This window comes from Ptychodera flava, chromosome 13 (genome assembly GCF_041260155.1).
Source record: "Ptychodera flava strain L36383 chromosome 13, AS_Pfla_20210202, whole genome shotgun sequence".
Taxonomy (NCBI): Eukaryota; Metazoa; Hemichordata; class Enteropneusta; family Ptychoderidae; genus Ptychodera; species Ptychodera flava.
This window is the reverse complement of record NC_091940.1, coordinates 14,628,664-14,645,473: the sequence shown is the minus strand read 5'-3', so window position 1 is coordinate 14,645,473 and position 16,810 is coordinate 14,628,664. Positions and strand designations below refer to the sequence as shown.

General features: G+C 38.3%; 2 protein-coding genes across 2 annotated transcripts; both read left to right on the top strand.

Moving 5' to 3' along the window:
- Nucleotides 1–4,407: 4,407 nt before the first annotated feature.
- On the top strand, nucleotides 4,408–13,558 carry LOC139147020 (leucine-rich repeat-containing protein 15-like). Its single transcript, XM_070717871.1, has 2 exons — nucleotides 4,408–5,126; nucleotides 13,534–13,558. Exons 1-2 carry the CDS (start codon nucleotides 4,408–4,410, stop codon nucleotides 13,556–13,558), a joined length of 744 nt encoding a protein of 247 aa, XP_070573972.1.
- Nucleotides 13,559–13,705: 147 nt separating this feature from the next.
- LOC139147019 (leucine-rich repeat-containing protein 15-like) lies at nucleotides 13,706–14,836 on the top strand. The gene has a single exon (XM_070717870.1). It carries the CDS (start codon nucleotides 13,706–13,708, stop codon nucleotides 14,834–14,836), a length of 1,131 nt encoding a protein of 376 aa, XP_070573971.1.
- Nucleotides 14,837–16,810: the final 1,974 nt, after the last annotated feature.

The following is a 16,810-nucleotide window of genomic DNA, read 5'->3' as shown; positions in this document are numbered from 1 at the left end:
TTAAAAGTCATGAAACTTTTTTACTTCAGCCAATTCCTAATTTGCATATATAATGAACTTTCCTAATTAGGGATATTTATCTGTATTGACTGGACAAAATTTGACAAAACTTGCTATGTACATTAAAGATACTATGATACAGCACTTTAGCCGATTCCGTATTTGCAAATGTAATGATTTTTCCTAATTACGGATATTTATCTGTCTTGACTAGACCAAAGTTGATGAACTACTTTGTACATTAAAGATACTATGATACGACATTATTGAAAGTCATTTTACATTTTTACTTCAGCCTATTCATAATTTGCATATTTAATGAGAACATTTCAGTCAATTCCTTATTTGCATATTTTAATGAACTTTCCTGATTGGGGATATATACTTGGATTTAAAATTAATCTGTGGTGAATATTATTCATTATGTTGATCATAACACTTTAAATGAAGTTGCAAACATGTGGCAAAGGTTCAAATTTACACATAACTGCAACATATAATTAAACACGTGAGCATTTTCAGTTCATATCTGGTTTAAGATAAGTTTCAATCTTGTCACTCTGTTATGCATTGGTAAATTTGTCTTTATACTTGAGATCGCAGAGATTTGATAGCTGCTACAGTGTCCTTCCCATTCTGTAGTTGTACGATTCGTATCCTGCTGTTGCAATAATCATCCATCTGAACGAAGACAAGAGCCGTTTGTAGAATCTTTTTAGGGTCTACGGTGCTAGAATACCTTTCTCAAAATCTATGGCTGGCCTATAATCCTTTGTGAAGTACCTACACGCATAGGGAATAGAGTTAATGTCCGTCCCAAAGGATGATGGGGGCGGGGTAGAGGTGTACCAGCACAGGTTTCTCGCTGCTACAATGTTTATTTTACCGAATGTGTATTTTAGGAGGCACCGTGGACCTGTGGTTATACGGTAACGGGCTCACTATCAGAGGATGGTGGGTTCGAGACAAGGTTCAAGACCCGGTAGGTCCAGAGTAATGGCCTCACTGTCGGAGGACGGTGAGTTCAAGACGGTGTTGTGCCCCTGAGCAAGGTTCTTTACTCCTCAGTCCTCCATTGGGGGTTTAGTGGGCTATGCGTACCTCATCCTAACCTTATCCCTAAATCCGTTCGATGATGGACTGATTATGTGAAATAATGTACAGGCTAGGTCTACGCTACGGCGCATTAGGCAATCAAACGCATCATATAAAAGACGCAACGCAGTGACATAACTTCGCCAAAAATCACAAATGCATGACATGTATTGAAAGAAAATAAACAATAGCAACAAGAACCCTGTGTTGAGACCAAGACACTTCTAGCCCGCCCTATCCATAGGGGTGAACATTTACGCTATCCCATATGGTATACGATACGATCTTCCCTGGTTCCATCATAAAATTCCCATGACAGAGCACCACTATACTGTATATATAACCAACCGAATCATCGGGCAAGACAAAACTAATGCTTTCGATTTATAGAAGTTTGTTATTCAGAAAACCTTGTGCACATGTAATTAGGATCCCTCTCTCGTACGTGACGTGGTCAAGGTTGTAAGCAGTACATTTATTTGCTAGTATTAGTCTAACTGACATAAACTTCCTTTGCATCGGCCAGTTTATCGGTTCCACTGCCTACTAGACTGAAAGATCCGTCGCTCGGGGCGCTCTCTAAGCTCCCTTCTTGAGCGTAGGGAGCCTCATCGAGTGAAGGATCTTTCAGTCTAACTGCCTACGTTCCGATCGGGCTTCGGGCAAAGTTTTCTTTTCGAGGTTTTGTTATGAGAAAATTACACAGTTTTAAATTCAAGCATTTCTGTGAAATCGGGTGACTGGCCATATTACAAAAAGTAGCATTTCGCGCCAGCATTTTGTTCATGAACCACCGCGGCTAAGATTTATACTCCGTGACTTATTCTCGTAATAATTATCACCGATAGCAATATCGTAACGACGGCGAGACAGCTAATCATGATAAGGCTGATGCATGTGTCACTGTTTCTATTCACTCATAGCTATTACAATTTCCTCAGAAAGGAGGTTCGTATACGGTCTTGTTATTTAAAATATTGATAATGATAACACCTTGAATTCCTTATAAGCTTGTGAAAATATTAACTTTGCATATAGATTACAGATTTCTTCATGGTCAAAAAGGGAGACTGACCCTAACAGCCTGCTCATATTGAGCTGTTATTCCTCTACATGTTACTGCTATGATCATTACTAAAATTAAGATCATTATAAAATATTTATCTATGATTTGACGGTCAAGAAAGTTCTATTCGCATGCCAGGTTTGGGCTTCGAATGCAATTCACTTAGAGCAAAATAATATTGGTTCGAATAAATTTCGTGGATGTCCCCATTCCGAAAGCCTACTCTTAAAGCGGAGTTGTAAATACCTGGTTCTCTCATTAAACACGATTGGAATTAATTTGGGATAATTTGGTGGTGAAGTAATGTCGCTTTGATCTGCAAATGTAAGATCATCTCCTTTTCTTTTAAAGTTACATACTTGTTTTTATGAGTAATTTATAATATCGAAACATTCAGCTATAGGGCACCTAACATTTTTGAGACATTTGAAAAATATGTAAATCCAATGAAATTAGTTCCCATCGTGTTATTAGTGCTTGTTGATATTATTGACATGATGTTAATCCTTTGTTTTCCTTTGAAAATCATTGTATCTAGTTTATCAATCAGTTTAGAGATAAAACTTTAACTCTTGAGTCGGTATTGTTTTTTTTCTGTAGTCATGTTGTTTTATTGTCAAAAAACCTCAACGCTTTGCTAAAGATATTTATCAATACTGAAGCTGCGATGCAACTGTCTAGCAAACCACATCATGCATGTTTTCTGACATCGCCCAAAATAAAGCATCCTTAAAACTAACCAGTGGACATTTTTATTCACAGCACGAGCTGTAAAATGAACCCCAACAAGTGGTAGACTAAAAGAGTATTGTTAAAGTTTGAGAGTCTGAATTTATGCCCCCGAGGCACTGTCTACCCATAGACCCTAAAGAAAACTCTCTAGGGACTATGTTCTGCTTAAACTTAATCATATAATATACACACAATGAAGTGAAAGATTAATCTTATCATAAATTAACTATCTATACAACAGTTATATGCCTTTAAAATACAATAGTTCCTTAATCATCTTTACAATAATGAATAAATATAGCCTGCTGTGATCATGTTGAAGATCTCCGATAGAAGAAAACAGTGAGCAAAGTGAAATTAATTTCAAAAAACAGTAAAATGTACTACCCGTATTATTGTAAATTGATCTCGAGTCCATCTGCGTGTTGTCGATTAATTACTTGATCATCCACGTCTTATCGGACTCATGTCCAAATTTCCTCACAATGAACCGCTAATGACGTACGTTTTCGTTGTCGATGATGTGTCCAAACAAGTTGTAATATTAAGTTGAACATAATTAGAACCACAGACAAATAGTATAGCAGACTGGAAACGCTGCATGCCTTTTGTTCCATGGTCGTCTCGGTAGACTATTGGCTTTTCATATTAAAATGAGCTTCAAAGGTGTTAAACTTTTTGGAGGCTTTGTTTATGGTTGATAATTACACGAGATTATGCGAAAAATACGACGAGATGGCATCGTACTGCCAGTCGCGTAGCAACCATAGTTACTTTGTGATCTCTCAGGCCAGAAACACTGCTTCACGCCAATCAAAACATAACAAGCCAGCAGTTTCATAAACATGTCCTTCCTTGACGCACGTGTAAAAGACGGTACGACTGACCGTAAACCATTGAGTAAAACCAGACAGTATCGATAAAAGACTTTCAAATTTGGTTCAAACACACTCATTATATATTCATAAAAATATGAGAGGAATTTTTAAAACGCTAAAACTCAGGAAACTCACTTTCCTGAAGCTCAAAACACTCCCGTTTTCGCCAGCACGTCCATTCCGCTCAGCACCACATGACAACAACAACACAAACTTTTCCGAACATACTTTCGCTTAACAATTGGCGAAAGTCCGAAAATTACCGAAGGATGCATGGTCGGCACTCTTCGGAAAAGAGAGGCGAGAGCAACCTGAGGCTAGGCGGACATGGATGGGTTACTTAACCGCTTCACGCCTTAAACAATACCCGTTGCGAATCTGTCTATGTTTGTCTGTGTTAGAACGAAGAAGACCGCGGCACCTCACTAAAACATTTTTTTCAAACAATGGGTAAAGTTTCCACTGTTCCGTTTTCAGTCTGTAACGAGAAAAATTAAAAGATCAAATTTCCGTTTTGCTGATACGTTTGTACTCGTTGATCCTATTAACACCTCAAGCCTCTACATAAGCAGCAATGACATTCCAATAGTCGAAGAAAAAACCTTTAAAGGCTTAGCAAACTTAAAGACTTTGGAAATGTATGGAAATAAAGTACACCTACTACCAATCGATGCCTTCAGCGATTGTCAGAATCTTGAAGTTCTACAGATCAGCGGCAATGAAATAACATCATTAGGAAATGACACTGCTAATGTGCTTGCCGGTCTCGTTAAGCTGAAGACTTTTAGGTTTGGCGTGAATTTAATAACATCGTTGCCAGACAACATTTTCAGCGGTTTCAACCAGTTAGAAACTCTCCACATGGCTAGAAATCGCATCGAGGCATTGCCGGAGAAAATTTTCGATGACTTGGTCAACTTGAAAGTGCTTCAAATCCACGACAACCTTCTCACTACTCTACCAGGGACTGTTTTCAACGGACTCGTTTCTCTGGAGACTTTGTATCTGGGCGACAATCCCTGGTCATGTGATTGTAACATGACCGAACTCAGACGATGGTTGGACGACAACAAAGATCGAATTTCCTACACCACGCCATTTGCCAGCTTTACGTGTGCCTCGCCAGCAAAGCATGCTGGGAGACTCGTCATGGACATCCCACTTGGCGAGCTGACGTGTGAAAGTTCGACTCCGAACCCTACATTACCTTCCGTCGAACCTAAGACCAGTAGCGCCCCCTCAATAGTAACATCGCCAATCAGTACCGGTGCAAGTGTGAACACAAAGTATACAACACAGTCCGATGATGTAACGAGTGTTTCAGGAACTGAGCAGTTCATAACCACCAAAATAAAGTCAGTTCAAACAACTGCATTCTCTCTGAGTTCAGTTTCTTCTTCAAAACGGTCGTTCACTACAAATCCAACCACGTTCTCCAAAACGCCAGTAAGGGACCGTTCAGTTTTACGGCCTGGGGGGGCCGGCAAAATCTTGTCGCCGGTGTTCCAAAAAATATAGACCCCCCCTGCATTTTTCGCGAAAAAAAAAATGATGACCCCCCCTTTGTAAGATGAAAAAATTGATGACCCCCCCCCCCCGCCCCGCTGAAAAATAACCAAAACCCATATGTCAAATTTACCCACACGGTTTGGATTTGAACTCCGGTACGCGGCACACTTTATTCGTGTAGCAGAGATACCAGTGCACAAACTTCTCAGCCACATCCATGCAAACGTCTGTTACTTAAGGACGACTGTAAGGCAATTTTTAACTTCATTTCCATAGACAACTTATGTCCATGGACATTGTATAAAATAAACTTTATTGGAGTGGTTCGCCAAAGGCAGCGCTCCGGTTAAGAGGGTCATGGGCCATTACGTAAAGTCAACTTTATTCTAGTGGGCAACCAAAGGTGGCCTGCTGGTAAAAAGAGGGTCGATCGTGGCCATTGCACGAAGTAAACTTTACTGAACAGGGCCGCTGAAGGCGTCCGGCCGTTAAGATGGTCATGGGGTATTACAATAAAGTCAATTTATTGTAGTGGGCCGCCGCAGGCGGCCCGCTGGTAAAGATGGTCGATCATGGCCATTGCATGAAGTAAACCTAATTGGAGTGGGCCGCCAAAGGCGTCTGCCCGTAAAGAGGGTCATGGGTAATATACATAAAGTATATCTATTGTAGTGGGCCGCCGAAGGCGGCCCGCCGGTAAAGAGGGTCGATCATGGCCATGGCATAAAGTGAACTTTATTGTAGGTATTATGTTTTTGAAAATGTGGTGACCCCCCCTTTCCCACCAGTGAAAAAGTGATGACCCCCCCTTTGCGGATTCCAAAATTATGATGACCCCCCCCCCTGGATTTTGCCGCCCCCCCCCGGCCGTAAAAACTGAACGGTCCCTAAATTCAATGGAATCTACTCAGCCTTTAACTCGTCACGTTGAAACAACCGAATTAAAGGTGACTACGGCGAAAGATGGTACAACTAATTTAGTATCGAGCACAGCGCCACATTCAAAATCGGCCTTGACATCTACTAGCCCAGAAAACGAGGCATCCGCCCAGGGATTTGAAGTCACTACAGTCTTGATAGCCGTAGGAGTAGTAGTGTTGGTCGTGACAGTCGTCGTAATACTGGTCTTCCTCACATTACGGCTAAACTTAATACCGAAGCAAATTTGTTGTGGTGTCACTTGTCAAAATAAAGTTATGCATTCAGGGACATAAAACCAGTAATATAGATTCGTCACTCACTCGCACGTTTAATTACAAACAGTCTAATTACAAAATGAACATGGAAAGATCTTGATGCCTAATTGTCGTTGACTATAGGTCACAGTGATGGAGGGAAAGTTATCATGGCTAATTTCAAAGTTCAGTGACTGTCCCTAACTCGACCCACAGCTATGCCTGCGGGATATTTCTCTCTGTGGCAAGGTAAAAAAACCGCGCCTTCTTGTGTCCGAAAATATTCTAATGAAAACTAAAAGAAAGACTTGGTAAAGAAAAAAAGGTGATTTTCCTGCGTAGACTGAAAACACGAATTTTATGAGAGTGCATTGCTAGACGGGGTATCTATTTTATTTTGTTCATTGAATTCACTACTATTGTTGATAACCAAAGGCTGTAAGAAAATTAAGAAGTAAGAATGTTATGATATTGCACAACTCAAGGCATGTCTCTTTCTACATTCTATTTCACATTCTACTACTCGACCTGCTACTTCATCATTTCAGTTCCGCAATGCAACATTATATTTCATGGATCAACGTTATTAATCTCCATTTTAACTGTCTAAATTTCATTTTACGATAATTATTGTACTAAATACACATTTGTACTTCGAAATGCCAGGTGACACTTGTCATAAATGTTGAATCTGATGAGTGCGGATTCGCGCAACAATCTGCACCTGAATACTTGCAATGAATGGTTGCGTCGCTGAATTATAAGTGGTCAGATATATCTCAAATTTCTCCAAGAAAATGTGTCCAGATAGCCTTGACATATAGCTAAAACATACAATTATCTGATGACATTGAAATTCAATTCTTTATACAAGTGGATCAGAACTATTCGTTTTCATGAGAACATTCCATTTTTGATACTTAATGACCCAATTTGGCGATCCGCATATTGTACCGGCTTCACTCCTATACTGATACTAAATCCGTTAGAAAAGTTGATCTGTGTGGTTTGGTAACTTGGCATTTTGAATTATTTGTAGAAATTTACAAGCTAAGTGTACACTTTTTTATTGTCAGTTGCTCCAAGTCAGTGAATTTTTAAAAAATAAAATCATTTGCAACAGTTTCTGTTTTGTCTCGCCTAGTTTATACAAACCTCTTTGAAATTTGGCAGCACAGGTCAGGCTTTCCCTGCGATCGAACGCGTTACTATCGGCTCAGTAAGGAGTTACGTTCAAACGTAGACCCCAGAGAACAGTTTTCTCTACAGCCTATGGTTCACCCCTTGCACATGTTTCATATTAAAATAGCCCAGATATCCTTGAGTACTTTCTTTTCAATGAACCTCGGTGTCAATATTGGCCCCACTTTCCGTTTTGTCTTCATGAATGCATTCTGATTGTGTAAACTGCGCGTTACAGTGGTTAAGTGACATCTCAAATTGCATTTGTCACTAATCAACTTCGTCCACTTGCACTTCCTCATTATAACCAAAGAGGAAGTAATAAACATACAAAAACGCCAATAGCATTAAAGTACATCGGCTACTGTGTGTTTGAAGAAACCCACTGTTGTTAAACCTGTCTTCTTGTAAGTCTTCTGCTGAGCTTATTTTGAACATAAAGAGGCATATGCGATATCATTTGAAAGTTAATTTACTTTTCTTCAAAATGATATATTGCAATATGCAATATCTTCTATAGTTTTCATGAAATGAGACCAAAACTTACCCCATACCCCAAAGTTTTATGTCGTAAATTACTGTCAAAACTAATCTTAAATTCTACCAATTATTTTCCTAGACATTATACAAAAGGCAATGCTTTGTATCAAATTGTTTTATTTGATACAGGTACATGTTAGAAACTTGAAATAAACTTTTAACACAAAAAATATCGGGATGCTGTAGCTGTAACAGTCATATTTTGAATGGTACTGCATAATCACAGTATTGTCAACTCGCATACATTTTCGTTAAACCTGTCTTCTTTAAGTCGTCTACTGAGCTTATTTTTTATTATAACGTGGCAAGTTGGGCATCATTAGAAAGTTAATTTACTCTTCTTTAAAATGATATATTGCAATATGCAATATCTTTTACAGTTTTCATGAAATAGCACCACAACTTACCCCACACCCCAAAGTTTTATGTTCCAAATTACAGTCAAAACTCATCTCAAATTCTGCCAACTATTTACCGGAACATAATACAAAGGGCAATAATTTGTATTAAATTTAGTTTATTTGCTACAGGTTCATGTTAGAAACTTGAAACGAACTTTTAACAGAAAAAATATTGTGATTATATTGTATTATTATTATATTATATCAAAGGAAAAAACCTTTTTAATGATACCCCAATAGCCAACTTATGTTAAAAAAAAGCTCAGCAGATGACTTACAATAAGACAGGTTAAACAAAAATGTATGCGAGTTGGCAATACCATGATTTTGTGGTACCCTTCAAAATATTACTGTTACAGCTACAGCATCACAATATTTTTTCTGTTAAAAGTTCGTTTCAAGTTTCTAACATGAACCTGTAGCAAATAAACTAAATTTAATACAAATTATTGCCCTTTGTATTATGTCCCGGTAAATAGTTGGCAGAATTTGAGATGAGTTTTGACTGTAATTTGGAACATAAAACTTTGGGGTGTGGGGTAAGTTGCGGTGCTATTTCATGAAAACTGTAAAAGATATTGCATATTGCAATATATCATTTTAAAGAAGAGTAAATTAACTTTCTAATGATGCCCAACTTGCCACGTTATAATAAAAAATAAGCTCAGTAGACGACTTAAAGAAGACAGGTTTAACGAAAATGTATGCGAGTTGGCAATACTGTGATTTTGCAGTACCATTCAAAATATAACTGTTACAGCTACAGCATCCCGATATTTTTTGTGTTAAAAGTTTATTTCAAGTTTCTAACATGTACCTGTATCAAATAAAACAATTTGATACAAAGCATTGCCTTTTGTATAATGTCTAGGTAAATAATTGGTAGAATTTAAGATTAGTTTCGACAGTAATTTACGACATAAAACTTTGGGGTATGGGGTAAGTTTTGGTCTCATTTCATGAAAACTATAGAAGATATTGCATATTGCAATATTTCATTTTGAAGAAAAGTAAATTAACTTTCAAATGATATCGCATATGCCTCTTTATGTTCAAAATAAGCTCAGCAGAAGACTTACAAGAAGACAGGTTTAACAAAAACGAATGTGATTCAGTAATACTGTGATTTTGCGGAACCCTTCAAAATATGACTGTTACAGCTACAGGATCCCAATATTTTTTCTGTCAAAAGTTTATTTCAGGTTTCTAACATGTACCTGTAGCAAATAACACAAAGTTAATACACAGCATTACCCTTTGTATTATGTCTAGGTAAATAATTGGTAGAATTTAGATTAGTTTTGACAGTAATTTGCGACATAAACTTTGGGTATGGGGTAAATTATGGCCCTATTTCATAAAAACTATAGAAGATATTGCATATTGCTATATAACATTATCAAGAAGAATACATCACCTTTCTAATGATACCCCATAAGCCAGGTCATGTTAAACAGTATGCTCAGCAGATGACGTACATGAAGACAGGTTTGACAAAAATCCATGTGGGTCACAAAATCGTGATTTTGCGGCACCCTTCAAAACATGACCGTAACAGCTATTGAGTCCCTATATTTTGTCTGTTAAAATCCTATTTCTTATTCTAGGGATCCCAAGGCTTCTGAAAAATACAGGTTGTTATCCTGTGCGGTTGGGGGGGGGGGAGGTGCACGTAGACGCCCCCTCTAGCCCACGGCCTAATAGATTGTTAGTAATGCTTGCTGTATAAGTAAGACAAGGAGGCATACACAATTTTCCAAATACGTCTTATCAAAATTATTTCATAGAAAATATTTAAAAAGTAAATTATAAAAATAGACAGTCATCAACAATCTATTTACTTTAAGGAGAAAATGGCAATATGACTATGTGTGTGCGTTTTAAAATCTTCTTTTTAAGGCTGTGCATTAGTTCATTGCATAACAATAAAATGCCCATTCACGATATACCAATGTAGCAAAACTTGCAATTTGAGTGAGCAGGGACAATAATGGATTGTAAATACCCAATTTTGACATTTATTTTCTTCTTCAGCACATTGCAATTAGTAAATAACATCCATAAATCTGTTGATTTGCTTCATTGGGAGGAAACAATAGTTATCGTATTTTCTTCCGGTTAAAATTGCTGAATTACCAGAAAAAATCGATTTAAAGTTATCCAATTCTATGACGTCATATTTTTTACTAAAAACTTATGCATTTTAGAAAGACCAGTATCTAAGCTTTCTAAAACTATAAGGTATATGGCATTTCATGCCAGTTTACTTCATCAAGGAAAGAATGTTGTACCCCTACCCCTAGCTTTTGCACACCCCATACAGATACACGCAATTCAAAATTGACGCCAGAGAAGTAGTGTATAGTTAAATATCTGATGTTAACACTTTTTTTCTTGTTTAATATGTCGGAATGAATAATTTAAACACAAAAAGTTGTGAAAATTTTGCTTAATAAAAAGTAAATCACAATTGTTACATGGTATTTTGGGTAAAAATTTCAAAATTGTCAAAAAAATTCATTTTAAAGTCGTCCTATTCTATGTACACAAATTAATTTTGCTAAAGTTGGTATTCCTCAGAAAGAGCAGTATCTGAGCTTTCCAAAAATGTAAGGTTTGTGCTATTTCATGCTAGTTTACTCAATTTAGGGGAGGATATAGTACCCCTTACCCCTACCCATTTTTCGCCATTTTTTGCGGTACATACAAATCAAAAACCAGTGCAGACAGGTAGTGCATCCCAAAATATCCAATGTTAACATCTTTTTTCTAGTTCAGCAGATCCAAAAGAACAAAAAAATACCCATGTAGTAGGTTTATGGGGGGTGTGCACGGTGGGCCCCTCCAGCCCACGGACTAAATCTTTAAATAAAGAGAGCATCCACAATTTACCTTGCAGAAACTTTGGTAATGATTTAATGCCGTGTTACGCCACAACCACCTTGGTACACTACTAATTTCCACCGTATATACATATTACATGTCGCTCGTAAAATATTCCTGTCAAAATAAGGTTTTGATCAACTTGAGTCAGTCTACAACTCATTGGTCCTGCACAGGCGAACTTGATATTGATAGTTTAAAATATGATATTATTTTCGTAATTATTAAAAATAATAATCGTAATTATGACACATTTATATCCCTAAACCCAAGTTAGTATTTCATCCGGGTTGAGCTTCCTTTCTGCGGAGCAGCACTCGATAAATACCCTGTATGTGTATCAGGTTATAGGCGGGCGGCCAGCCGGCCAAGGCGATGAGTGTATAAAAGGGGAAGGTGGCTAGCTTACACAGCCAGTCCTCTCTACACGGTTTTGAAAATTGTCTATTTTACTCGCTCCTACCATTTAAATCGCTGTATCTCCGCTCCATTACTGAAGGTTGATAAGCTGGCCATCAAATTTGCCTTGTTTGGCTCTTCTTCATTGTCGCTTTGTGAAACTATCGCTCTCCAAATGTCATGCAAAGTCTGAAAATTCCGTTTCTCAAAGGCTTGGCTTCTGTTCATGAACACGAACTTCAGCTGGAGTCCGATGCGGTTGACTTATATAGTCTGACATCACAGTGTTCAACCAATGAAAGGTTAGTAACCTCTGCCTGATAACCCTAACGGCTGCATGCAGAGGTCAACTATTGCAGCTTCCTCTTTAGTTTTTTTGAGAAGTTGCGCCAGTCACACTACAAGCTTTGAGAGATTAAGCAAATGTATTTAAATCATAAAATATAAATACACTATGTTTAACATAATAAAATAGTACTGTATTGGGGTTTTTTTACGAAGTAAACGTCGTCACGATTAGTCACGATTTATTGGTCCCTCAGTACGGTCAATTACGGTATTTGTTTAAATGACTGCGCCTCGTTGCTGTTTGGATTATATTGTCAAACTTTATGACGTAAGTCATTTTTTTCTTCACATCTATATGTATTCGCAGTTAGCGTATTTCGAAACACAATCACTTCTCATAAAATTAATGAACAATCCATTTGGGGAAAGGGTACATTATCTCCAGATATCAAAAAGGTAAGTTCACGACGACAAGAACATATTCTACTTCTGACGCAGTTTCATAATTTGAGTTTATTGCTGACATGTACGAATTTGGAGAGCTCTTGTTCAATAAAACACGATATCTGAGATTGAGTTAATGTTTCGCTATGCGTCATCATATTAGTTACATCCTCAGCTCCCCTCCTAGTTTGCCTACAATGAGAAAAAAGTTTGATGATTATGATCGAAAGAATCATCACACTAACAGGCGATCCGGAATTTAATGTATAGCTTCCATCTACCATGCCTTTCAAAACGACCAACTGTTCGTAAATGATACACACTTGGATTCAACATCGTACAATATGATATTGGAATTTTCTTTGTGACTCGGAGCTGAACGCTTCCGAGTCGCGTTATTTGAAATAATGTACAACTTGAAACCAGCTTCATTCCTCAAATGTGGAATATGCAACTCTTAGCGAATCACTGCATTGGAACACCACACCGTACTTTGTAGACTTTGAGCACAGATTGGCGAAGATTATATGTCGGATCATACCAACTCATCAAATCGACAAATTCACCCCGCTCGATTGAATTCTTCTGAGCCATTAAGTCTTTCTCTTTTGATGGTTAGAAGTAACATCCCCTCTCTCTCTCTCTCTCTCTCTCTCTCTCTCTCTCTCTCTCTCTCTCTCTCTCTCTCTCTCTCTCTCTCTCTCTCTCTCTCTCTCTCTCTCTCTCTCTCTCTCTCAGATGCGTATAACACATGTGAATACACCTTTACATATTCACCATAATAAAATAAATGCAAAGTCATTAGAATTACTAAAGAATTAAATCAAATACTTTTTTCTTTTCCGTTTCAAATCTGCAGATTACCTATCTTGCGATGGGCACCTCTTTCATCTCTAGAGATGCAATCAATTTCTGCACATTCCTGTTTTTATCCTTGGCAGTCCTCACCGAGACATGTCCGACTAATTGTACGTGCAGTTCTCAAACTGTGACTGCAGCAATCTCGGGCTAGTCGTCATACCAGCTGGTATCCCATCCATTATAAGAAGTGTCGTATTAAACAAGAACAGTTTCACCATCATAAGAAGTAATTCGTTCGCCGCTTTTTCGAATATGACTTATCTATCTATTCAAGAGAGTGGTATACAAACATTGGAGGTGGGCGCATTTGCTGATCTCCATGCACTGAGAACCTTGCACCTTAGCAGAAACAAGTTCACGGATATCCCATCTTCTCTGTTGTATGATTTACCAGAGCTTCGACAGTTGTACCTCTACTCAAATGTATTTACATCACTTCCAGATAAAATGTTCATACATTCAAGTAAAATTGCGGACCTCCACTTCGATTTTGGCAAGCTCAGGATCTTGCAAGACCACGTGTTGGACGGGCTTATCAATTTGGAGTACGTGTCATTTTTTGCTAATGACATCACCACTGTACAGCCAAATGCATTCTCTGGTCTTAGCAACCTGGAAACGCTTATACTGTACTCGAATGATATCAATTATTTACCAGGGTCAGTATTCAGGGGACTCCGCGGATTGAGAAATCTTCATATCGCAAGCAATGAGATCCCATTCATCGAAGAAAACACATTTAAAGGTTTAAGAATATTGGAGACTTTGGAGATGTACGGGAATGAAATAAGCGATCTGCCAGTCGATGCCTTCAGGGATTGTCAGAATCTTGAAGTTCTAAGGATCAGCGGCAATAGAATAACATCATTAGGAAATGACAATGCTAATGTGTTTACCGGTCTCTTTAAGCTGAAGACTTTATGGTTTCACATGAATTTAATAACAACGTTGCCAGACAACATTTTCAGCGGTTTCGACCAGTTAGAAACTCTTTACATGTATAGAAATCGCATAGAGGCATTGCCGGAGAAAATTTTCGACGGCCTCCTCAACTTAAAAGTGCTTCAACTCTTTGATAACCTTCTTACTACCCTATCAGCAACTGTTTTCAATGGACTCATTTCTCTGGAAACTCTATATCTGGGCGGCAATCCGTTGTCATGTGATTGCCACATGATTGAACTCAGACGATGGTTGGACGACAACAAAGATCGAATTTCCTACACCACGCCATTTGCCAGCTTTACCTGTGCATCGCCGGTGAAGCATGCCGGGAGACTTGTCATGGACATCCCACTTGGCGAGCTGACGTGTGAAAGTCGACTACAATTTCTACATTACGTTCAGTCGAACCTAAGACAAGTAGCGCCTCCTCAACAGTAATAGTAACATCGCATATAACAATGTCCGACGATGTAACGAGTGTCTCAGAAACTGAGCAGTTTATAACCACCACGAAAACAAAGTCAATACAAACAACTACGTTCTCTCCTAGTTCATCGTCTCCTTTCCAATGGCCGTTCACGGTGTTAATAGCCGTAGGAATAGTAGTGTTGGTCGTGACACTCGTCGTGACGCTGGTCTTCGTCACAGTACGGCTGAACTTAATACCAAAGCAAATTCGTTCTGTCGTCACTTGTCAAAATAAAGTTGAAATTATACACTCAGCTCAATAAATCAGAAATGTGGGATTCGTCAGTTACACTCGCGTTTATCTAGAATAGTTGAAATACAAAATGAACATAGGCAAAAGTTTATACCATACCTATGCAGAATCCTATTTTATTAGAGTTGCCGTATTTAACCACAAGATATAACTAGCGACCAGTACTTAGCTTTTTTACGAGTTTAACATTTTTTCTATACTAGAATCTAGTGTATCGTAGTTTAGAATATAAACAGTAAGCATAAAACGTTAAGATTATATTTTTTCTTATTAACATTTGTATCCGGCTAAAAGTGGTTGAACTAGATTCGAATTCATTCACCAAACTGCGTCATCCAAGACAAATTGAGAATACACTGTGCAATGAGATGATAGCTTATAAGTGCCTAGGACACCGGTAGATGAATGTTGATTAAGTTCTCTTTGATTGCCTAGCAAAGACCAATGGCTTGCAGAAATAAGGAACAGAACAGTAAAAAATATTAACGCAAAAATTATGGAAAATTGTGCAAAAATATTCCGATTATCACAAGTTGACGATGCACCAATAACGTACAACATTGTGCTCGATCATATCATATACATTATACGCTATACGTATAGTAGTCGTATATGTATATCATAGATTAATGATATTTAAATAATAACACATGAGAGCGAGGGCAATATCACGATTTATTGCCTGCCCAAGGGATGGTGGTCATGATCGAAATACTGATGATGCCCGAGCCGTAGGCGAGGGCATCATCAGTATTTCGATCATGACCACCAGCCCGAGGGCAGGCAAAAAAAAATCGTGATATTGCCCTCGCTCTCATGTGTTATTATTTTTATTACACCGAACAAGCAAACATGCAAAGAAACAAAAACACAAAGACTTCTTCGAGTAATGTTCGCCTTCTGAGTCCGAACCTCAGCGTAAAATGTTGTCAGTGTGTAGGGTTGCCGCTAAAATTTGCCGATCTCCTCGGTGGCGTATCCAAATTTGTTGCTTGCATAGTCGCTGAACAGAGAAATTGTATTCCTTGTTGCCATTTTCGTTCGTTTGCTGTTTACTTGCATCAAAATATCGTCTAACTGTGCCGGTGACAGCTCTGCATGACATTTCGCAGCCATAAGTTGCTAACTGCAAAGTACAACAAGCGAACGACAATTTGTTTTGCGCAGAAAGCATGCGCAGTAAGTATAATGACGTCATCCATGTAATATCAAATGCAGAGGGCATCATCAAGTTCGCAGAGGGCATCATCACATTCGCAGAGGGCATCATCATGTTCTTTTACATGTCACGTGAGTCTGGCAGTGCACGCTGAATGAGTGAGGTGTAATAAATGGTGTTACTTTTTTTGACAATGCCCTTTTTGGCCACACTCGATGACAAGTTCCCAAGAGACGCATTAGCCTAACGTTGTTACCGACACTACGTTAGCTTCCATTTTTATGATGTGTATTACAGATCCAAACTGATTTGAATAAATATTATGGTCGATGTTTGGTTGCATTGGTTCGTTTTCTTGGCGTCCCGTAAATGATCGTCCATGCATGTACAGCTTTCTTGGGCTCGCTCAAGTCCAGCTTGGGGTTCTACTTCTATAACATCGACAGCTCGATGTTATTTCACCATCATTAACTTTGGTGAAGTAATATGACCATCTATCCTATCTTAATCAGCAGAGGTAAAGAAAGTACTG